The sequence below is a fragment of the Astyanax mexicanus genome, chromosome 6 (genome assembly GCF_023375975.1).
Source record: "Astyanax mexicanus isolate ESR-SI-001 chromosome 6, AstMex3_surface, whole genome shotgun sequence".
Lineage (NCBI taxonomy): Eukaryota > Metazoa > Chordata > Actinopteri > Characiformes > Acestrorhamphidae > Astyanax > Astyanax mexicanus.
Window position 1 is genome coordinate 40,749,912 of NC_064413.1, and position 25,985 is coordinate 40,775,896.

Sequence of the window (25,985 nt, forward strand, 5' to 3'; positions counted from 1 at the left end):
ATGTCTGATCACCTGCCTCTTCAGAAATCTGGTGGCAGCCAATGATTGCTTTCTCTTTCTGTCACATCCAAGTGTTCCTGTCGCTTTCCAAGTGGTCCATGTTTTTGCTATGTTAAATTTTCTCCATTTGAATGAATAGTGTTTTATTCTAGATTTGAGAAGAAACATTGGAAACAACTTCAGGGAATACAGTGTACATATATTATATATACACATTCATATACAGTATACATTTACATTTACGGTATTTAGCAGATGCCCTTATCCAGAGCGACTTACAACAGTGCTTCAAAGTTACTTAAGATATCCAAAGCTAGTTTGTAGACTAGGATCAAGAGATACATAGAACTTAATCATGTTTAGAACCCTAGGAACTTTTTTTTTTTTTTTTTACCATATAACACACAATATTTAACTAATATAATGTATAAAGAAATGTATGGCATTTAATATGGCGTCCCTTTCAGAAACGTCCTCATTTTTTCAACAAAGACCATAAAATCCATCACTTAAAAGAGCATTGTTTCTCCCCCCACGTCTCTCAGACTCTGATTAACACGAAATGCTGCAGTGTAACAGCATGGCTATTATCTATACACCCGTAAGCTCTGGGGGAAGATGCAGATGTGTGTCTGCATTGTCTAGTGGACACATCCCAAAAATTCCTTCCATTGACATGTCAGTTTTGAAGTGCTGGTCTGGGGGTCTCTAGTGTTACGGGCAGCCTCCCACGCCCGACTGCGAGAGTGGCCAATCAGTGCGTTCCACATGGGCGAGGGAAATGCAGCCTGAATTCATAATGAGTCACAATGCCAAATTGGACTAGATTCTTTCTGAATATACTGATTCTATTCAAGATGTTTGAAGGATAATTCCAGATCCAGAAACAGCAGTCATACTCGGACATGAATAGAGCAACAGTTTCCACAGAAATAAGGAGGCGGCACATACAAAAACTCTGTTCAAACTAGTGACAAATGTGTCATACTGGCCTTGCCTGGGCTGCTTTTGGTCCTGAAGGCCTGACGTAAGTCTGGATGTTGAGAATGATGATTCTCCAACAGTGGTCAGTTTTTGACCCTGCTTAAATAGCAAGAAACAGTCAATTTTTTGTTTATGTTAATCAACATTTACAGATAATGGAGATGATCTGTTGATTGAATAATGTCTTTTTAAAAATATATCAACAAAGTACCATGATAATATACAGTATATACATATTTACAGAATTTTACATCATCAAATACTTGTTTTTACTTTTTAAACGCTTTTTAAATGTTTCTCTAAACGTCTTAGCAGCATACAACAAGTAGGGCGCTATGATTACTGCATTGTGGAACACAGACGCAGTGGAAGAATTGAGGCTTAAAATTTAAAAGATCTAGAAAAAATGAAAACATGGGTGGACAGAATTTGGAAATAATAAAAAAGATTTAAACATAGGGTCCTAATTAAGGCTCCGTCTTCTTCTGTCATTTCGTCAGAGTTTAAGACCCTGTAGCCTGTTGCCTTCTACTGAGGCATGTCGAATGTGTCTGTGTCTGCTAAGCTGGGAAAAATGGCTCTTCATTGTCTCACAGCAAGGCCATTTAGACTAGATCTCTTTCTCTCTACTCCACTTTCCAGATGGCAATTTTACCATCACGTTTAGCGGAGCCACTTAGTACGTATCGGTCCTCGGCAGAGCACAGAGCTTGAACGCTGTCTGTATGAGCCTGCAACTCCTTCTGAACACTGCAGCTCTCAGAGTCCAACACGAAAATCTTCCCTCTTGCACCACTCTGCTTGGGACCACTGTTATGACAGCCCACCCAGATCTATAGAGAAAAATAAAGAGGAGAGAAGATAATTAATCAGCTGACATAATAATTAATGTGGTGAAAATAAACACGGTATCTTCATCATTGGTAACACCAACCTTACAGGTTATTTTTAGGTCTATATCATACAGGCAATTAATAAACATCCATATGTTCTAAACTGTTTTAGACAGGAAATAAATAATACCATATTATAATATTGCAGGGTTACTGTTTTCCAGAAAAGTTCCTTCATGGGTCATTAATTACAGTCTTTAGCAATTATGTCATTAACATATAGCAAATAAAGGAGTTACATAACACAGTACAGTTTGCAGAGTCAATAAAATATCACTAATAGTGCAATTGTTTTAAATGTATTATTAAAAAAAAAGTATATATCTCTTATATACACAGTTAAGTTAAAGTAGCTATGTACTGTTTAAATTTAAAGCAATGCTTTGCTTTTCGTGTTGCAAATAAATCTTGATATTTTAACATTATACCTTTAAAACATTTATCATATTGTATGTTTATCATAAAGTATCATACTAACATTTCAAGATACAATTTTTATGTACTGCCCAACCCAAGTTTTCACTATGCCATTCATCATTTGACAGGGGACACTGTAGGACCACCACTGCTGATATTATAATTTGGGTGGTGGACTATTCTAAGAGTAGCAGTGACACCAACATGTTAGAGGCATGAATGTATTATTCAGCTGGAGTTTTAAAAACTTTGTACACTATGTAAATATGTATGTTGCTACACCTTGTAGTTGTACTGTATAAGTTCACCCTATAATGTGTAACTTTGCAGTAGGTCCAACTGATAAAGGATACTGTAGGTCTTATACACTACAATGTACTAAAAGGCTCAAATAACAGCTGTGCAGACTACCACGCTTCACACACACATACCTGGTCCTTAACTCTTATCATGCATGTCACTCCAGTGCATTCTGGGAGTGTGACCCTGCTGGATGGTGTAGTCAGGTCTGTTACGGTCCACACATACAGCTCCCCTGAATCTGTGAAGCTGGTCCAAATGTCCCCTCTCTGAAAAATGTAAGAACATGACAGGATTTAAACAGGGAACAGCAGCACACAGACATGAAAAATGTCTGAAAAATGAAAGCTGTGCTATTCTATTGACAGCTTATAAAACTGCAGTTTAAGGGCCTTACTGAAAGGTGTACCATTAATGATGAAAGGGCAGAAACATTAAAAACTAGATCTAGAAAGATAATGTGCATTTATTTAAATGTTACTTTTGTACAAATACAAAATAAAAAGTACTATATTTAAAAAAAATCCTTAAATGCTTTTAATGTAAAAAAATATATTAAATACTGCATGTAAAGTACTGAAATAATGAAGCTTTTGTGTGGACACATTTACTTACACCCACTACTCTGATCAGAATCACAATGCCACAGTTATCTGTAAACGTCATACTCCAGTTTCTTAGATCAAATTAAGGTCTAGAAAATGAATATGAAATATAATAAAAGGAGCAGGATTTTAGCTCAATAATCTAATCCGACTTCTCAGCACATGTATATCTTCACTTTAATTTCTTTAATTTTTTTAGTCTAAGCACACATGTAAATGTAACCTGTTTGACGCAGAATTTTCAAAACATTATCTGTGTCTTGAGAAAGCTGTAAAAAGGGAGTGTTTTCTGCTGTTAGAAACCTTAAAAAATGTATTACATATTTATCAAAATCCATGGCAGGAAATGTATGCCACATGCCTTGTGAGATTATGTAATTCCTGTTGTTTATTTACCCAAGTGCACATAAATGTATTGATCTGATTACTGACAAAATCAGATTTTTTGCACTTATTGGATTGTATGTGCCCTTAATGATAAAAAAAATACTTAAAGTAATAAAAGTTATTAGAGTGAATATTCAGTAGAATCACAAGTCAGTTATTAGAGTCATTTGAGTCAGTTATTAAAGTGATTAGAGTGTGCAATATTTTACCACAGAAGTGTACAGATGGTTGTTACTTAATAATGAATGACAGATTATATTGAATATGCCTTCAGTTTAATGACTCATGCACAGGAAGTCTACAACAGAAGCTGTAAAACTGTAGTATTTTTGTGACAATCAGAGTACAGGTTACATTCTGTCTGAGCTTTTTATTTTTTGTCTGTAGGATCCTTACTTACTTTTACTTTTATAGGAAAACCATTACACACCACCTCAAATATTAAATCATTTAATTTTTTTATAACTTATTTTGTGTCTTGTACATGACCTGAGGGAACTGGTGAAAAGACGGAGCCAGAAGGAGGTACTAATAGCATTCTTTCCCGGCAAGGTAATATAAATGCAATTTTGCATTTATTCAGTTTGACATGGCAAATTTGATATGTATGTGATAACACACTGGGAATAACTGAATTAAGCTGTTTAAAAGCAAATACAAGGGTTTCGTATTATTTCAGACCTTAATGAAACCTTAATTTAATGAAAGCTCTAAAAATGGGGAGTCTTTACACAAATTCTGAACACAATACCAACCTCAACTACCAGCAAGAAGCTACTGAAAGAAGTGTTTGTGCTCATCACAGCTTCAGGTATAGACAGCTTACGATGAAGTGATCCATTCTTCTTCACCTCCATGATACAGTCTCGGGCACCTAGTGATACAGATAAACAGTAATTAAGATAACTGATTTGCACAATAACATATCATAGCATTTATAATTGTAAAATAGCAATTAGAGTTTATTTAATAAATAATTAATACACTATTTAAAATTAGGTCTATTCTTAATTGCCTTTGAATGCTCTGTAATGACTGTTAAAGCTTTAGTGTCACATAGCATGTGAGAACTTACCGCACCATAACGTTCCATTATGAAGGTTAATAAAGGCCAGTCCCTCACAATCCAGATGAAACTGTTTCTTCACCTTCAGAGTAAGAACATCCCAAACTATCACAAAGCCATCAGCGCTACAGGAGTACACCTGAGTTTGACTTAAAAAAAAAAAGAAAAGAAAAAAAAAAGACAGGAAACCATACAGGTCATTTAATTATAGGATATGGGGATACATATGCAATACTGCCACCTGCTGCAGACTGACAGGACTTACAGCTTGACTGACACTGTCACATTTTTTGCTGTATCATTGTACACAACTAATTTCTTTGTTGGACAAGACATGAGAGAGAAGTCCCTAAGCACAGTTGACAGTCTTTCTTATGATTGCAATTAAAGTAATTAAGTTGCACGCATTGCTTATTGCTGACACAGATGTGCAAATGCACACACACATCTTGTCTAGTCCCTTTAGAGAAGCATTGGCTATAGGATGCCAGATGTGAGCCAGATTTATATAGAGCCACCTGCACTGAGCTGTGGAGCTGTGGAACTGTGTTCTTTGGAATGATGGTGCTCTACTCGATACTTTTGAATGAGTTAAGGACTTAGGGATGAGGTTGGGTGGCAATTATCCAACTACATGGACTCACTTGACCTGCTCTTGTTTCTGAATCCATTTAATACCTCGCAGACTTTTTGGAAATTAAAACAGTTATTCCAACAAAAACTGGATCAACTTGTTTTTAATAATGGTCAGTTGTGAATATAAAGTACATAAATTACTTAAAAGAAGGCAAGTATAATTAGAAATAAGCTTCCGGGTCAGTCACCTGAACCTACTGGTCTTCTCTTCTAGAGCAAAATCCATCACCTCAGCCCTGTGGTCAGTCAACTGCTTATGACAAGACATGCTGCGAGTGTTGATGATATAAATCTCAGAATCCTGAGAGCCAATCCATACCTGCTCCTGGTCCAATCCCAGCATGCAGTTCTGCACACAAACAAACAAACAAACAAACAAAAAACAAACTAATTCCTTATGACCTGCTTTAATCTCTTCTGCTTAATTTCAACGGGAACTCAGTCTCGGATCCAAATGAACAGAGAAAAATGCTGAAATATTACACACCACACCACCAGGGGGCACTTTAAACTCTGTATTCCACTTGCTGGAAAGTGATAAAATCTAAGATGTTCAAACAAGGCTTGATATGTAAGTAACTCTTTAGAAAACTAGTCTGAACATGTTTAAACGACCATCCCAGTGGTTACGTGCCAAGATGTAATCAGCCGCATAAGCCGTCTATACAAAATCTGTGATTATAATAAACATAGCACAACATGTTTAAACGACCATCCCAGTGGTTACGTGCCAAGATGTAATCAGCCGCATAAGCCGTCTATACAAAATCTGTGATCATAATAAACATAGCACAATAAGTAAGGATATTGGTGTTTGGTAGATTTTTTTTGTTGTTGTAACAATTCTTCTTGCCAATAAATCTTAAACTGATGGAAAGCCTGTTCATTTCCATTTCAAAAGTTGCCGCATGTGTAAGGAACATGCATTTGTGGGATGAGCAGCAGAGTTGAGTACGTGGTGTTGTGGTGTAGTGTTTTTTGCAGAACACCAGCTTAAAGTTACCCTATCAAATCGGCTCTATTCAGATCAGTCAAACGTGGCATGCTAATTTTTTAAGTAGTCACCTACTGACCACTGTAGCAGCGACCATGCTCACCGGTACTGCCAGTCATGTCCAACTTAGGCCCCAGAAGCTCAAAACAAGTGTCAATAGCAACCGCAATATAAGCTGTTTGGCACTGGCAGAGAATATTTTGCAATTTGTTTTATAGACGCAGCACACATACTCAGCTCTGCTGCTTATCCCACAAAAGCATGTTCCTTACATGTTCTTTAAATTGTTACAACAAAGAAATAATCTACCAAACACAAATTTTCTTATTTTGTGTGCTGTTATATACAGATGCATGTATTGATGCAAAGTTACATTTCTTTTGTGACTAAATGTACATTGCTGTAAAAAAGTATATTATGTAGTTATTGTTTTTTTTCTCACCAGTGGTTTAGTTCCTATTTGTATGCAGTTCTGTTGCATGGACCAGCTAGCAGCATCAAACACTACAACTGTCCCATTCCCAAGAGCACACCAGAGCTTGGGATTCCCATCTAGGTCACAGTCTGAGGAATACAACTGACCTAGGAGTGAAAACAGACATAACTGAATGCTTTAAACTTTGCACACAAACATACACAAAGAAGCTATGGGACAAAATAACATAGATCATTTAAAAAGTGTAGTTTTGCTTTAGAGGTTTAGCTTTAGAGTGCATATGTGTCATCAATGCTAATTAGTAAAATCCACTGCAATTCTACAATCAAATACAGTCAAACAAAAGTTAAACAGCTACACTAGCAAAGCATAAAATGAATGCAATGTATTTAAACCTGGAGTGTACAGCAGCACATGTACAGTCTGTGGTGTGGTCATACACAGGGATGGGTTTATCCGGTGCTTCAGAGTCTCCACTGTGGTTTTAGGCACAATCACAGTTGCTAAGGAAAATAAGAGTAAGAACATATTTAAGGTGCAGTCTTTCTCAAACAGAAACAATATCCACATATATATATATATATATATATATATATATATATATATATATATATATATATATAGGTTTCATTACTGAGTATGATTTATTTAGATATTTCATATTGTTCAAATTCATGTACACACAACTAAAGATTGTGTGTTTTTAGCTTGAAAATTGTCTGTCTGTATATAGCCTACTTGGTGTTATATTCCTCACTATGTAGTTACTGCCTGCAATGTATGATGATTTACACATATGAATGCATTATTTTAGGGTGTACATACCATCCCTTTTCATCTTATCATAGTAGGCCAAACCAGAGGCAGCCAGTGTGGCCTTCGTTGACTGTAGACACCCCACCACAGCATCCATGAGGAGAACGTTAGTCAAGGCTTGCTGCATATGCTGAGGATCCTGAACAATCACAGTGGTTCAAACTTACAAAACAAAACACAAATTTTAAGCCTTTTTTTCTCAACTTTTTAGGCAGAACCAAAAGTTGGCAGGGCCAAAAGGGAAGCAGCAGGGTGTGTGCTATCTCTGCTGATGGTTTTACAGTGGAAAATAACAAATGGGATGGAGGCTGGAGGGACCCTCATGTGGTAATGGAAACTTCCTTCATTTTTGTATGTGGACACCTCCAGTGCTAAAACAGACTATATCCACACACACACGCAGTCCAAACACAGTGCTGCTGGCTGAGAAAATGAACACAGCAGTGTCAGGATTTGACGGACATTTTAGGGTGAAAAGAGAATCTATTCTACATGTAATATCACAAATATCTGACCAAGAATCACACAGCTTTACAAAACTGAAAAGAGTAATCAGCTTGATTTCACATTACAGGCCTTACATGTCTTTAGTGTAAACACACACCTCTGAAATGCCCTAAAACAACCCACATCCTAATCCACAACATCACAAGCATTATTAACAAATCATATTTACACTAAACAAAGCAACCATTACATCACAAAGCAGCACTAATCTCAAGCCAGCTGCTGCTGTCAACCAACAATGGATGATAATGGAGACAAATTGGATATGTATCTGATGTAGAACAATATAAGAAAGAGCCTCAGATATGATTTTTGTGTCATTTTAACCTGGTAATGTGAGCATATCCTTTTATCTACCTTGTGATCATCGGCCATTCTCCTGCCGGCCCACATCTCTTTGATCATCAGGCTCCAGAGATCACACTCCGACTTCAGATTGGCCTCGAAATACTCCTTCCTCAGACTGCTCTTAATCTTCAGAGAGGGGATCTTCAGTAGGAGAAACGGAGCTGCAGAGATCTTCACTTCCTTTAGGGACAGTCACACTGGTCAATGGTAAGTTCTTAGTTATAGATGGGGGTCTAATTCAGTTATCGGTGCAACCTGACCTGAACTGGTTATATTAGAGGTATAACAAATTATAAAAGTCATTGTTTAGATTGAATCAGTTTTTTAAGATTGGGTTTTATTTCAGAAATTAAAACATTCTAACATTCTGACCCAGAAACATTTGTTAAAATGTTAATGCACAGAGTAAATTTCCAGTTACCAAGGGCCACATTACATTAATTCCTTGCTTCAAATCATTCCAAACATCTGCTGCATTTCTTGGTTGTATACGAAAATTCTATGAATTTCTATGAATTTTTGTTACTGCTTCTTCTTTTATTAAGTTTTATTTTCAAATAGTTCGCTTGTTTGTATGTATTGGTGACTTTTATTTTGACACAGTCAGTTTTTGTATTAGTTACAGTCTATCTATGTGGTCTGCATTTCTACACTGCTGCATCACAGAAAGCTGTTCTAACGTAAATAATCTTTCTTACACTTAAATCTCTTAGATTCATGGACTCGAGTCCTGTCTAAACACAGAGAAGCAGCTTTTAGTTATTATGCTGCATAAATCTAGAGCAGACTACCAGAAAATATTAGAAATGCCCCAAATGTAGAATTGTTCAAAATCAGGTAAAAGACTACTTTTTTCTTGTGTTTTGAACTAAAGTACTTTATTTCACTGCACTTTCTACCTTATCTTATTTTTTAACTTTATTTGTATTATTATTGTTGTTTCAAAATGCATTTTTCTTTTTAATGCATTTTATTTTTAATGCATCTTATTTCAACAAGTGTTTTATTTATTTTAACTGTCTTTTATTTCTCATGTAAAGAACTTTGAATTGCCAAGGTATGAAAGGTGCTATAAAAATTAATTTGCCTTGCCTCGCATGCGGCTGAGAAATGCTGCAAAAGTTCAGAGTGATTTGAAGGATGCAAACTATGTATCCTTTGCAGCCTTTGGTTGCCCACAATTCACTGTGCACTTCCAATGCAAAGGAAAAAAAGAAAAACAGCAGCACGAACATTGGGTTAAAATTACGAGAAACAAAGTCAGTGTAGTCACATGACATTCACACATTATGTCCCCTTGAAGCCTCATTAGACTGTTCCAAATGTATGACCAAAATGCTACTGAGAAGGGCTCTTCATAGAAGAGTCCTACCAAGGACCTGTCCTAGACTGACTGCAGCATAGACTTTGGAACACAACAAGTGTCTGTTTTGTTTGTTTGTATTAATGACATTTATTGAGACAAAAGCTATTTATAATGCATCAGATGAGTATAGAAATTCTGTTACACAGAATTTATAGTGCAGTTTATTGTTCTGAGATGGTTATACCTGAAGATTTCCTCACTCGAGTCTATATAAGACTCCCATACCTCACACTAGTATAACCCTACTCTCCACTCACACAGCAGAATAATGTCACTACAGGTGTGAGACAGCTGTTTGTATGTTTCACAGCAGTTAACAGCAGTAAAACTGTATTCTTTATTCACTGTTATTCGTTGGTGATTAGTGATTCACTGGTGGGACCATAGACCATGATCTGAATGGATTCTCAGTGATCTGTTACACCACTATATAAAGAGCAGGGCATGAGTTGGATTAAACCAACTTAAAATCCTTTAAAGTTCAAACCATCGAAAGTGCTGATTGGACTGTACGTTAATGAATACAGCATATGCATCAGTTTATTTACTGTTCAGCATTATGTAAATGCAAATGATATGGAAGAGCATACCTCAATGTCTCTGAACTTGGTGATCTCTACATATCCTGGCCTGCCCTCGGTCAGCAGGAACAACCTCTTCTGTGTCATGGCAATCTTCCCCACACCGTGATTAGTCTTAACAGAGCTGGACAGCTTGTACACACACTCATTATTATCCAGATGCTCAATGACTTCAGACGGCAGGTGAACATCTTGGGCCTCTGCCTCCGTCTCCTTCCAGAACGTATAAAAAACTCGAAATGTATCTGGATCTATTACCTTATGCTGACCTGGAAAATAATGATATAAAAGATCTTGACTTTTTGTGTTAAAGCATTAATTGTTCTTTGAATTTACATTATAATTCACTGATAATAAGCATTCGCAAATATGTAAAACATTACAGCACAACAGTACATTTGAACTACTAGTTAACCTTTTAACAGGCATTGTAACCACATATATCCTTTATACACAGTCAAATTGCTGTGGAATTCTGATTATAGTGTATTTTTAGTGTGGACTCAAACCAGTTCTTCAGATCTTTATGAGTGACAGTGGTCCCATATAAGCTTAGAAGCATTAAGTAGAAAAAAAAAAACATCTGAGTGTATTTCCAACACATTCAGAAATTCTATTTGTCTGTTACCTTAAACACAGAATAAAGTGGAGTAAGATAAATACAACTTGTGTTTCTTAGAGCGGCATATCAGCAAGGATTCAGGAACATCTCAAGAAACATGTTGTAACATGCAGATGCATTCCATCTCTCTTTTTCCAATACATGCTTTATCATATATACAAAAAGACCTCTGCACAAAAACAGGAATAATTTTAGGATGTCGAAAGTGAGCCAATCAACTCTCTCCATCAACTCTGCAGAACTGAGTACCCTGAATCCTTGACCTAACACACCTAGAGCCAGGTAGTAGGTCTTCAAGACCGAGATTGGAGAAATTGTCCTTTCATTGGAGAAAACTGCTTTCATGGAGAAAACTGCTTTCATCTAACTTATTTCATATTTAAACTTCTATAAGAATATAAGAAGGTAAAAAACTAAACACAATTAACAATACTTTGCCTTTTAACAGGCATTGTAAACACCCTTACACAGTCAAAATGCTGCATAGTGCTCATTATATCCACTGGATGATGATGTCACAACTTCATCATTAGTAATCAGTGTAGTTCTTAGTGTTGATTTAAACCAATTTATTCTTATGAGTGATAGTTTTCCCATACATGGCTAGATGCATTAAGTAGAAAAAAAACAACATCTGAGTGTATTTCCAAGATATTCAGAAATTCTATTTGTCTGTTACCTTACACACAGAACATTTAACCAGCAGCTTTTGAATATTGGAATGAAAACTGATAAATCCATCAAATGGTGCTCCTTTAAAATACTTTTTGAAATGTAGTGTACACAAGATGATCACCTAGTGAATCTATACTGCCAGGGAACCTTAAAAAACTTACCATCAGTGAGGGCTGTGAACAGTCTGTGGATGGTGTCAATATCTCTGACAATGCCCGACTCCTGAATGCACTTTACAAACTCCTCCAGCTGCATGGAGCTTTTAGGCAGCACAAATTTCTTCACGTGTACTTCTGACACCAGCTCGCTATTCTCATCGCTCTTCAGTTTACACAGCAGCTTCTTCAGGTCAGGCCTCTTCTCTGCCTGCACCCTCTCCTCCTTCTGCAGAGAGTCCACCAGGGTCCGCACCAGCTCCCCCGGGAACAGCTCAACGTCCGTTTTGTACAGGTTCAGAAAATCACTGAGAGCCTCTATTCGCTTGGAATTCAAGGTGTTGATGAGGCCGCGGAGGTAGTAATATCTGGCCAGCAGAGAAGAGTCACCAGTGGAGAGAGCCATAGCTTTCCCTAGCTGATGGGTCACTTCACCATAGTAATGGTGGACATAGTTGTAGACAAGAGGAGGAGGGAAGTCTGGCAGCTTAAAGATTTTAACCGGAGTGGCTGGGATATTTAGAGCTGTGGAGAAGACAGTTTCTTAATTAATATCATGCAAGGGATCTTTTTATGCATAGGGTCACTTAGACTTGGCAGAAAGAAAGTTATATATGGTTAATTTACAATTGTATGCAAAAGTTTAGGGAACTTATACACTCTTTTTAGGTTACAATGCTAATTGCTATCTTACACCTCGCCAACAGTCTATTTTCACGGATTGCACCTATGTTGCTGATATAACAATGGTGCTTGTGAATATTTCTACGCCAATGGGCGTGGTGGTCTGGAAGTGAGAAGTGTTCAGGTAAATTTCTGGCATATTGCTATCTTTGCAATGGAAAACACAGGTGCACCACTGACAACCTAGAGAAACGAAGCATCAGACGTTCATTGCTATCTTGTCAGTGAATTGTCAATGTGCTTACACCTCCACTTGTTACACACACACATGGACACACAGCAGTGCACTAACCTACAAAGTTGAAGCAAACTTTTATATCAACAATAAACAGAAAATAAAATAAAATTATTCTACATCAACAAAAATAGAGGTCACTGTCATCCTTGCTGTTCCCATAAATTACCTGCTCACGCACCTTCACAGCATGAACAAGCAGGTCAGTTTCCTCTGCTAGGAAGTGTTGGACAAATCCAGAGAGCTGCACCATTAAAATAGCAATCCACCAAAGTCAGAGCGGATGATTAATTAAGCAAATTTTTTACATGCCTTTTGCTCATTTCTAGCAGCACATACTTTTCCTGTTGTAACGATAGCAAAGACACACTGACACGCCCTAAATTAAGCAGCACCGTGCACAGTTGATGACTCATCTAAAGATCGAAAAAATAGGGTCCAACTTGTCCACTGCATTCAAATTCCTCATCTCTTGACAGGATTTATTTTCAATGGGTATTAGCAAAAAAGATGAAAGCAAATATTACAATACAAATTACACATTACAGCCACATAAGACTGACCAGTCGATAAAGACAACATATAGTTGCACTTGCACAAACAGTATGTACCTACACAGTTCTGTCTGCACACCATGGATGTGAATCTATATAGACCTCTGCATTTAAACCTCTCCAGAAATCAATTAATCAATCTGTCTGTCGGTTCCAACCCTTTTCTTTCTCCAGTGTATGGTGTAGCTAATTCAGAGTGTTTGATCATCATATTTACAGTGTCCTCCAAAAGTATTAAAAACGTAATGCTGATCCCATTATTTCTGCTGTATAATGAAAACGTTCTGGTTTGTCCTTAGAAGATGAATATGAGTCAAAAGATCATTCTTTCAGTTTTTATTTCCAGGTATTTACATCCGGATCTGATACACTCGTTCTGCCTGGGCCCACCTATTTTTAACATCTTTTAATATTAAACCCAAATGTTTTCAGTCTACAGTATAAGTAATTGGACTGACCTCACTGTTCTAATTCTTTTAGAGGGGGCTGTATATATATGAGAATGTTTGAGACAGAAAAGGCAGTGGTGCTAGTGATGGAAATGGACAATGAGCAAATCCCATGTTGGATACAGTGGACACATACTGTTATGAACAAATCCTCTACAGGAAACAAACAAGTTAAATATGGAATTTTCAGCTCATTTCTGGCATGCTCTCTGTGTATAAACTAGTGCTGTGTGATGGAAACTGTGAAGATCTCTTACAGATGTCGAGGCTGACTTTGTCTTTGAGAGAGGTGTGTCTGGGGATGCTTAGGTTCTTCTCCTCCCCCAGGTTGGGAAGGCTCCTGCCTAGCCGTTTACTCAGGCGGTTCTCTGGACAGCTGTATTTGCGTGCCATCTCCTGCATGGTGGGCCTCCGAGGGTTCTCAGTCCCAGCTTTCATTCTGCCGCAATAAATATCGTTATTAAATTATTAGCAATTATGTAAAAGTAGCTCATGTAAATGGGGAAAACACAGTAGGGTGCCAAAAGATCCCTATAAACCCCAAACATTACCTTTGGGCTTCTGTTCGAGTGCTGATCTCCATGCGTGTGAAGGCATCAGTCTTCCTGCTCAAGCGTTCTTTTAAAAAGGAATGAAAAATGTGTGTTTCCAAAACCTGCCATACAAAACAAATCCACCAGCAATGAGAATCCACAGGTCAGAGATTAGACCCATTTCACATCTTATCAGAAATGACTGTCACCTTCTTATAAAAGGGCTGGTCTTCAGGTTGTCTGGTCTTAAGAAACTCCTCAGTGTTGAAGACCCTGTGCTCATAATTGAGGTGATCATTGACATCCCTGAGAAAAGAAGCAGAGAGTCTTACTTACAGAGCACAGTTTAGCACCATTTCAGAATCATAATCACTATTATTTACCACATATGTTATACATACAAGGAATCTGTCTGACATATAATACATTACATAGACCAGGCAAGAACGCAGAGCACATGCTATTAAGACAAAATTAACTTAGGAGAGAAAAAATACATTATGTGAAAAAATTACAAAGCAAAAGATAGAGAAGCGTTATGAAAATATGTGCTGAAATCTTTTCGCATTTCTAGAGCTACTTTTACACTAAATTATTAGAATTAAATTCTAACTTACCTGAAGGCATTCACAATAAACTCCAGAGTGACCTTCTGAATCTCCCAGTTGAGGCTCTGCTGCCACTTTTTCCTCTGTGTGCGCAGGTCATTAATGTCCATGCAGACTGCATGATGAACTGTCTCTACATCATAGTGTAACTGAAGGCCATTACTTCTGCTCACAAAACACAGCAAACAGCTTCAACTTATCAAGCTAACTAAATCAACAGTGGTTGCTTGGCTTTTGTAACATACCCTGGCACCCACTACAAGACCTCGCTTAAACGTATACTTATACTTTCTGTCACCTTGCCATGAGCACACTGGCCAGTGTTTAGCCTTACTCACAAGGTAACACTTCACAACTTATACAGATGTGAGTGTTCCCAAGCCAACACTTAAGGTAACACTTCATTCACATTAACTTATATTCTTATACACAGGTTTTGTGTAGCTTTGATTGTGCTACAGTAGATGTTACTAAAGCCTGTAGATATACCGGTAGATGTATTTACAGAGAGTCCATCATGATTGTTTTTTTATTTTGCATGTTTTTCTTCTTACCGTCTCTTGAAACACTCAGCAGCTGCACGGGGAGCTTCTGGAATAGTAACATCAGATGAGAGCGTCCCTTCATCAATATTGATTAATATCAAGTCGTCTGTTTCCTGATTTAGAGGCAAAAGTGAATTAAGATTAAGATAAGAATGAATAGAATCTGAAACTGAAGGAAAACTATCTATTTTCTTTAAACTTCCAATGTGGGAATGTTTAAAATAATAGTAATAGTTAGTTATGTAATAATAGTTAGACCCCACTAACCACAGTGTAAATCCAAGGATGGGAAACCTGGCAGAAATTATATTTATAAAAAAATCAATAACAATAAAATCAACTTCAAGAACTGACTGTTCATTGCTTCCTCTGCCTCCAACCTCAGGACCGGTGCCAGAGTATTGAGATAACCAATGTTTCTCACTTGACATCACTGGTTTTAATATTGTGGCTGAATATTAATTATTTAAACTTCTGCTGATGTAGCATTACTGGCTAGCCAGCACACTCAGCCGCAAATGCAGCATCCCAGCTCTAATAGATCAGCTCAGAGACGCCTGTGCTGACCGACATCACCTTGGGAGTGATGTGGGGAGAGAGCACAATTTACCCAATCAGAGAGAGCATTGCCAATTGTGCTCTCTCAGACTCTGGCTGCTGATGGCAAGCAGCATGAACCAGAATTCAAACCAGCAATCCTCAGATAATAGTGGCAGCACCTTTTTTTAACGCTTGACACCCCAATTTAATTTTTGTACTCAGATAGGATTTGGCTTGTAAACATGTATCTGTCTATAATGTGAGTAAATCTGTGAAAAAAGATAGAGTATAAGATTTACATTAATGTCACACTGGATCCCTATTTGATTTAGGACCACATATGAAAGTGGCTCAAATCTAATTTGGACAAATTAAATGTGACAAAAAATGAGATCTGTAACACACTAACTCAATACATCAGGGTTGAGCCATGCCTGTCTTATAATGCTATTTTATTTTAGTGTGTTTTGATATTTACCTTGTTTAGCCCACTTTCAGACATTTAAGGACTGATAGCAGGAGTGAAATATGCTGCAAACCACAGTCCAGACTACAAGACCAAAGTTTGGTTTAACCAAATGGGGTGGTTTTGGTCCAGATTTACTGAATCATGGTTGGTCTGCAGTACAAAGGCACTGATGGTTCTGATGTTTTGACTAAATACAGGGAGTTGAGAAAGCAAAAGCAACAGAAGAAGACAAAGAACCATTGTTGTGCTGAAATCTGACTCTCCTTTTTATGCATGCACATCCTGCAGCACAAAGCTGTAGTGTGTGACGTAACTAAAATAAAAAGAATCTGAATCCCTGTCTGTTTAGGTATCATTTAGCAGAATTTACCATAGCAACCTCCTTAAAGTGGCTGAGATGGCAGCCCATGAGGAAAGCAGTGGGTGCCATGAGGAAGTCCAGCATCTGACGGGAGAGGGTGGGTACCAGTGGGTGCTGCCAGCGCAGAGGGTGGATATACAGCATGAAGCACTCGGCCATCAGTGTCAGCCTGGCCCAGTCAGAGGAGAAGAATACCAGCCGCTGCTCTGTCAGGATACTGGTCATTATCTAGAGGCAGAGAAATATCAATTGTTTTTCAAACTGGATTAATGTTCAACATTTTTATACCTTTTTCTATACATTTAATGTGCTTACTAGGTGTGGGAGATATGGCCCTAAAATAATATCACAATATTCATGGTATTTTTGCAATAACTATTCTCTTGACGCTGTGACAAAACACATGAATTAAAAAAAAATATATATATTTTTAGAATACACAACTGCAACAAAATAATACAAAAAAAAAAAATTATTGCATACAATATGATAAAACAATATCAGATTTGTAACAAAAGTCAATGATCCAGAATATCATAATACTAAAAATGCACTCCAAATATCTCCATATATTCTGAATTAAAGTAAAATAAGTGATACTGGACAGATATAATCTATAGTCTCTAGTAGATATATAATGGAAATGAGAACAGTGTGAATTTTTCTTTTGCTAAAAACAGCAAAAAAGTATTACCCTGATGTGATTTTAAGGGGTGGGTGATATTAAATGATAATAATTACCACTCCACCTCATCCACAACTCTCTACCTGATACCATGGTCTATTTTTCTTGATTGTGCCTGTTACGTAAACAGCCTCCATAGTCTCAGTGCTGACTAGCAGGTAGTGCCACAAGAGCTATAAGTCAGGTCAGGATTTTCTATAAGTAATTAACTGACTTCTTCTGTTTTTGCGACTGACTGGCTAGAAATGTAGGGTAAAAAGCTAAACAGTAAAACCAGGTCTACAGTTGAACTGTTTGGATGTCTTTTGTGTTTGTGTGTGTGTGACTGACCTGCAGCAGTACTCTGGGTCTGAAGCACAGGAATGGGAGATGCAGGTCTAGGTCGATGACAGGGCGGTCTCTGTCCTCTCTTGATGGAAGCACGATTGTCAGGGGTCGCAAGGTGAACATCTGACAGGAAACCCAGACAACCTTACTATAAAACTATTTCTTTTCAGTAAATTTAATCACAGCACAGAATTGTCAAAATATTCATATATTACACAATTGACACAGAATAAAACTGCCTTCCAGTTTAAATGGTTACAGAAAGTTTATGATTCTTTTAGACATTCTTGAATATAATATTTTTCCCTGACAGCAAACAGACTAAACCCACCACATGCAGTGATCCCGGGGGAGGAATGGGCACCAGAGCCAGTTTGGCTGAAAACTCTTTCACTCGCTCATCCAGGTCTGCAAGACGACAGGTTTTCAGCTGCCCCAGCAAGCTGTAGAGGAAAAAGGAAGCAAACACAGCAGATAATTTTACACATCTAGTACAATTTATCACATGCATATAGACCAGATCCCAAGCATGCCATTTGTTTTTGTGTTTGTGTTTAAATCTGTAGCCTTTTAATAACTCCACAGAAAAAAAAAAAAAATATATATATATATATATATATATATATATATATATATATATATATATATATATATATACACTGCTCAAAAAAATAAAGGGAACACTCAAATAACACATCCTAGATCTGAATGAATGAAATATTCTCATTGAATACTTTGTTCTGTACAAAGTTGAATGTGCTGACAACAAAATCACACAAAAATCATCAATGGAAATCAAATTTATTAACCAATGGAGGCCTGGATTTGGAGCCACACACAAAATTAAAGTGAAAAAACATACTACAGGCTGATCCAACTTTAATGTAATGTCCTTAAAACAAGTCAAAATGAGGCTCAGTATTGTGTGTGGCCTACACGTGCCTGTATGACCTCCCTACAACGCCTGGGCATGCTCCTGATGAGGTGGCGGATGGTCTCCTGAGGGATCTCCTCCCAGACCTGGACTAAAGCATCTGCCAACTCCTGGACAGTCTGTGGTGCAACGTGACGTTGGTGGATGGAGCGAGACATGATGTCCCAGATGTGCTCAATCGGATTCAGGTCTGGGGAACGGGCGGGCCAGTCCATAGCTTCAATGCCTTCATCTTGCAGGAACTGCTGACACACTCCAGCCACATGAGGTCTAGCATTGTCCTGCATTAGGAGGAACCCAGGGCCAACCGCACCAGCATACGGTCTCACAAGGGGTCTGAGGATCTCATCTCGGTACCTAATGGCAGTCAGGCTACCTCTGGTGAGCACATGGAGGGCTGTGCGGCCCTCCAAAGAAATGCCACCCCACACCATTACTGACCCACTGCCAAACCGGTCATGCTGAAGGATGTTGCAGGCAGCAGACCGCTCTCCACGGCGTCTCCAGACTCTGTCACGTCTGTCATGTGCTCAGTGTGAACCTGCTTTCATCTGTGAAGAGCACAAGGCGCCAGTGGCGAATTTGCCAATCCTGGTGTTCTCTGGCAAATGCCAAGCGTCCTGCACGGTGTTGGGCTGTGAGCACAACCCCCATCTGTGGACGTCGGGCCCTCATACCATCCTCATGGAGTCGGTTTCTAACCGTTTGTGCAGACACATGCACATTTGTGGCCTGCTGGAGGTCATTTTGCAGGGCTCTGGCAGTGCTCCTCCTGTTCCTTCTTGCACAAAGGCGGAGGTAGCAGTCCTGTTGCTGGGTTGTTGCCCTCCTACGGCCTCCTCCACGTCTCCTGGTGTACTGGCCTGTCTCCTGGTAGCGCCTCCAGCCTCTAGACACTACGCTGACAGACACAGCAAACCTTCTTGCCACAGCTCGCATTGATGTGCCATCCTGGATGAGCTGCACTACCTGAGCCACTTGTGTGGGTTGTAGAGTCCGTCTCATGCTACCACGAGTGTGAAAGCACCACCAACATTCAAAACTGACCAAAACATCAGCCAGACAGCATAGGTTCTGAGAAGTGGTCTGTGGTCCCCACCTGCAGAACCACTCCTTTATTGAGTGTGTCTTGCTAATTGCCAATAATTTCCACCTGTTGTCTATTCCATTTGCACAACAGCAGGTGAAATTGATTGTCAATCAGTGTTGCTTCCTAAGTGGACAGTTTAATTTCACAGAAGTTTGATTTACTTGGAGTTATATTGTGTTATTTGAGTGTTCCCTTTACTTTTTTGAGCAGTGTATATATATATTAAAAAGAATATTGTGACAGCTGCTACTTCATTGTTTCTTCCAAAACCAAGGGTCCTGTTCATCCTGTTTTGTTGCCTATAAAAAGCTTTTTACTAGATTATTGAGCTTTGTTGTGAGGATGTGATTGTGTTCAGAGACAACAGCTTTTTTTTATAATTATATTTCAAATTTCTTTTCCATTTTCTCCCCAATTTACACAGCCAAATACCCAACCCACTCCTTAGGACTCCCCCTATCACTAGTCACTATCACTCCGCCTCTTTTTAAACTGCTGCTAAAGCAGCAGGAAAGAGCAGTGACTTGGTTGCAATCCATCAGCTCAAAGACGCCTTGTGCTGCAGACAACACCAATCTGGAATGATGTGGGAAGAGGGCGCCACTTACCCACCCAGAGAGAGCAAGGCCAATAGTGCTCTCTCAGGGCTCTGGCAGCCGATGGCAAGCTACATGAACAGGATTCGAACCAGCGATCCCTTAATCATAGTGGCAGCGCCTAGCCCGTTGGACCACTCAGCCCGCCGGATCACCCAAGACAACAGCATTATGGATGATCACCACCCCAACTCTTACCAAAATTACTGGAATCATTCTACTCTCTACTTGTGAGTTGAATAAACTGACTAAAACAACATACAGTGTGTAAGCACGGTCAATAAAAGTGACCCTTACCAGGACAGCGAGTCCCTCAGAGCCGTGTAATAGGGGTGTTTCGATATTATACAAACTCCATAAGGTGAGTAAAGTCGAGAATGTTTGTAGACATGGCCATTCTGGTGCGTTGATCCGTCTTGGAATAACTGATATTTTAGAAAGAATAATAAAATAAGCAGTAATGAATGAGTAATGACAGAATAAATTCAAAGTGTATTTTAGTAGAAATGTTTAAAAGGTTTTAATAATCCAGACACTATTTTAAAATATTACATATTTCTTATTTTTATCATACTACTGTAGAAAAATTGTGAAAATCACAGATTCTGGATCCTAAATGCTGTATTTAAAGTTATTTGCTGAGGAGTCTAACCTGTATCGGTCTGTAATACTGAACAACCACTCCATGTGTCTGGTTTCCAAAGACATCGGTGAAGACCAGAAAGTGGAAATGATCATCCTTTGGTTCCTTGGAAACCTGAAGCCCTCCTGGGTAAAAAGAAAGAGTACTGAGAAGAACATCATTACTGCAAAACCATGCTCTTTACATTTACCGGTACTCAACTTGCTTTCGGTCATGTGACTTTTACATATTTTAATTTTTTTACACACAACACTATTTATAATGCATTAAATTAAGCTGCTTAAATGGTTCTTTGCAACAATGGCAAAAAACAACTAAAGGTTTGAAAAAAAACTGCTAAGTGGACGTTTTTCTGAACTATCGTTTTTCATGCCTATTTATGAATGTGTTTTTAATTGATAACTGTTTATAAGAAGGTTTTACCTGGAAAGCACAGTTGAGGCAGAGCTACAAGGTCCAGGTCTTTGGGCACAGAAACATCCTCAGTGGAGCTCACACTTGTCCTCGCGTTCCCAGAGGAAGCCGCTCGCCTGTCATGCTTCTTCTTGATGAAAGAACGTCTCCGCTGGACCCGGCTGAAGTTTCCTATGCCAGGTTCTGCATGATTCTCCTTCATCACGAAGGGAGGCACATGCACCTGTAAGACCTCTGGGTCAAGCATGGGAAAAGGAACCCCATTCTCCTGCTGGTGAAACTGATAACACACACCACACACACATGGTAGGATAAGTAGTGGCATCTGTCTTTCTGAAATCACTTAATCTAAAATCACTTAGTGACTTCATCTTACTATCATCTGGGTTTTATGTAGTATGTAGTTTGTATCCATGTTCATTTACACTTGGTAATAAAATGTGTGACTAAAAGACACCCTCCCTCTCTCGTCATGGTATCTGATGTAACTGGCAGTTAGGGCTCTCCTTCAAGGATGTAACTGCTTGAATTTTTGCACCAGGAGTGGCATAAAGTTATCCAAAAGCAGTGTGTAAGACTGGTGGAGGAGAACATGCCAAGATGCATAAAAACTGTGATTAAAACAGGGTTATTCCACCAAATATTGATTTCTGAACTGTTAAAACTTTATGAATATGAACTTGTTTTATTTTGCATTATTTGAGGTCTGAAAGCTCTGCATCTTTTCTGTTATTTCAGCCATTTCTCATTTTCTGCAAATAAATGCTCTATATGACAATATTTGTATTTCAAATTTGGAGGAAATGTTGTCTGTAGTTTATAGAATAAAACAACAATGTTCATTTTACTCAAACAGAGATTGACTCAGAAATTGAAGTAGTCTCTTAATTATTTTTCCAGATCTGTATGTTTGTTTATGTGAACTGTTTATCTAAATTATATGAATACTTTTAAGACACTACTCACTGATATGCTTTATTGCACTTACTATGTACTGTGTAAATTTACCACAGTACTTAACACATGAAACTGCGTACCCAACTCATCTTACCTCACACACCTCCTTCAGCTTGTCATTTGAAGCGCCAACTACAACACATGCATCCAGTAAACCAGAGGGTAGATTTTCTGCCATTGAAGCACAATGCAATTTCTCCTCCACATAAGATCCTACAGAGCTGTAGCCCTCACTGATACACTGATAGCACTTTAGATACTTCCATCTCAGCTGTGCTGATACAGTTCAAAACCTGTGAAACACAGAAAAGGAAACACAACAGTTTGTTTTCAGAATGATAACCTTAAACATGACCAGCCTATCCATCACCATGCTGAACTGCAGTATCTTATACACCAATCAGCCATAACATTAAAGCCACCTGTCTAATCATGTGTGGGATCCCAGGTTTCACCAAAACAACTCTAATGTGAAAGAGATGACTTCACAAGACCTCTAAAGGTGTCCTGTTTTTATACACACCAAGACTATTGATAGCAGCAGATCATTTACCTACAGTAACATGAGAGGTGAGGCCTCCATGGATCACATCAATGAATCACAGGTGCCCATGACCGTGTTTCTCTTTCACTGTTTGTGCTTTCTTGGAGTACTTTTGGAAAGGAACTGGCCACTACATACAAGAAAATACCATCTAGCCATTACAAGCTGTGGCACATACTTTTATGCTTTTTATCATAATTAAGTTATTAACCTTTGCACAATATGTAGACATGACGTTAAAGTAATTTGCCAAGGAGAGCCCATTAACAAGAACAAGCCAGAATGTTGACTTTTTCATATTCCTGTCTGAATGTCTGAATATTATTAATCATAATAAAGTTTACTTCTCTGTTATTGCCTTATCATGCTATTATATTAATTATAGGGGTGGGTGATTTGGCCGCAAATAACATCACAATATCTCAGGGTATTTTGGAGATAACTATATTCTTGGCGATATGACTAAACAACAGTATTGAAATAAAATTACCATTCAATTTTATTTTGTGAAATTATTGCATGTGATATGATATTGCACACCCGTAATTGAGATTTTCACCAGATTATAATAGACGTCCTTGACCCAATATGTCACAAGTCTAATAATGCACTCCATATATCCATATATATTGAAGCAAAACAAATGTGAACATTGAATATCTAGTAGATATTTAATGGGAAATGTGAACAGTGTGAATTTTCCTTTTGCATCAAACAGCAAAAAAGTTGCACCCTGATTACCTATATGGTCCTAAAATAATCTCGCAATATTTCATGTTATTTTTGCGATGACAATATTAAAAAATGTTGGTGATATTTTTGTGTATGATATGATATGATATGATATATGATATGGCACACCCCTAATTCATTTTATCATTGGAATACAAATGGGTATGATTTTATTTATCACAATTATTTCTGGGACAAAATATTGTCCAAAACAACAGTTATCATGACAGACATTTGCAGCCAATACATCAATAATAATCAATGTTATTTACTCCACCTGTAAATTTTAACTAATTTTATGTGGTTTAGAACACTTTTTAAAATTTTTATTTTTCTGCAAAATAAAAATGCCAAATGGATGCAAAATGCAATGGATATTATAAAGCAATTAAATATTGTATAATTTTAAATATAGAATTTATGTTCAAATATTATGGTCCTGTTTTATATCCAGCACAGAAAAAAAGAGCTTTCTTATATTCTTATATTTTTCCATCACTGGAATATAATTCAAGTCTGAAAGGGTTAAAGGGGGACTAAACCCCCTGTTTTTAGCTGACTCCACCCTCACCTGGGTGATGTATGGATTTAGAGGCAGGGCAGAAAGGAGAGCTGATTGGCTGAGCTGCAGCAGCAGGTGTGTCTCTGATGAAGATGGTTGGATATCAGCAGGGTGAGGGTATTATTGATTGTCTGATCTGTATATTGTGAGTGTCTGCGTACCAAAAAAATACACAGATTTATCATCTGCGCCTATAGCACAGTTAACCCTAACTGCCCTAACAGAGGCAGAAATGATCACAATAAAAGTTTTTTTTAAGTTAGTAAAGGTTTATATAAATTTTGGGCAGAAGTGGTATGTTTCATTATTTCTAAGGAACACATAACACCTATTAATGAAAAAAATAGGGTTTAGGGTTTAGTGGCTCTTTAAGAAGCATGTGTTTTGAAGTGCTGTTGAAATCCTGAAGCTTGAAAGGCTGAAAGTAGCTTGTCTGTACAAGTAAAGGCCTGCAGGGTATTAAACTTCAAAACATGAAGAAATCAACACTCAGGGCGACTTTCAAATTAAACATCTTACAGCTATAACTAAACACAATCTGCATTTACATTAAATGCAGTTTGTTACAGCTGCAATACATGTACTGTTTAGGTTTGAAAACAAAGTATAAGACACTGTTATAAAGATCAACTTGTAGCCTATATAAATATGTAACTATTCACACTATAGAGCTGAGCAGCAGAGGTGGGGTGTGTGTGTGTGCGTGTGTGTGTGTAATCACATTAGCCTGCTTTTGGGAGTTCCTGCTCTAAATTGGACTCATGTGTATTGTAAGGACAAAGATTAAAAACTCAATATGAATGTGAAAAACACAGATCAAAGAAAACCAGAGGAGGAAGTGGATCTTAGCTGAATGAATAAATGACACTTTTTTCTTCAGTCTTTTTCCTATCAAACACATAACAGAAACATAACATCCATATATTTTAAGAAATGGTAACATATTTACATAAGTTCCTGCTCTAAATAAATAATTTTATCTACACTGAACTGCTAAAAAAAACTACAGCGCTGGAAAAAATTAAGAGACCACTTAAAAATGATGAGTTTCTTTTATTTTTCAAGATTTTAAAATCTCTGGAATATAATCAAGAGGAAGATGGATGAATTGTTGCACCAGGAGTGGCATAAAATTATCCAAAAGCAGTGTGTAAGACTGCTGGAGGGGAACATGCCAAGAAACCAGGGTTATTCCACCAAATATAAATTTCTGAACTATTAAAACTTTATAAATATGAACTTGTTTTCTTTGCATTATATTTTTTGTTATTTCAGCCATTTTTCATTTTCTGCAAATAAATGCTCTAAATGACAATATTTTTATTTGGAATTTGGGAGAAATGCTGTCCGTAGAATAAAACAACAATGTTCATTTTACTCAAACATTTACCTATAAAGAGCAGAAACTGAAGTGATTTCTTCATTTTTTCAGAGCTGTATATCTGGAGTTACTTAGCTGTATCTACTGCTCAGAGTAACAGCTAGTTTTTATGATATCACCTGAACTCCAGCGCGTGACACATAACCTAGCTAAATAAGAGACATTTTCACCCACAGAAAACTGCTCACAGAAAGCTCAATGTTTACTTCATTTAACTCCAGAAGTGGAAATAAGAGCACACATACCTGCTGAGAGCTGTGGAAGAGTCTGAGCTCTGGAGTCTGTCTGATATCCGGATCTGAAACATGCCTGTGAACAGCAGCACCAGCAGCAGCACAGGAAAGTCTGATTTAG

The 25,985-nt window shown here is 37.8% G+C and overlaps 1 protein-coding gene across 1 annotated transcript; it reads right to left on the reverse strand.

Moving 5' to 3' along the window:
• Positions 1-25,985, reverse strand: dennd3b (DENN/MADD domain containing 3b). The gene is made up of 24 exons (XM_007249717.4): positions 25,877-25,985; positions 22,507-22,705; positions 21,465-21,735; positions 21,051-21,166; positions 20,696-20,823; positions 18,110-18,221; positions 17,782-17,901; positions 16,776-16,994; positions 15,406-15,509; positions 14,861-15,016; positions 14,453-14,549; positions 14,262-14,365; positions 13,968-14,149; positions 11,795-12,313; positions 10,346-10,605; positions 8,399-8,569; positions 7,544-7,673; positions 7,114-7,221; positions 6,725-6,864; positions 5,477-5,637; positions 4,662-4,801; positions 4,342-4,460; positions 2,726-2,863; positions 1-1,817 (listed from the first exon to the last, which is right to left on the reverse strand). Exons 2-24 carry the CDS (start codon positions 22,588-22,590, stop codon positions 1,611-1,613), a joined length of 3,786 nt encoding a protein of 1,261 aa, XP_007249779.3. The 5' UTR covers positions 22,591-22,705; positions 25,877-25,985; the 3' UTR covers positions 1-1,610.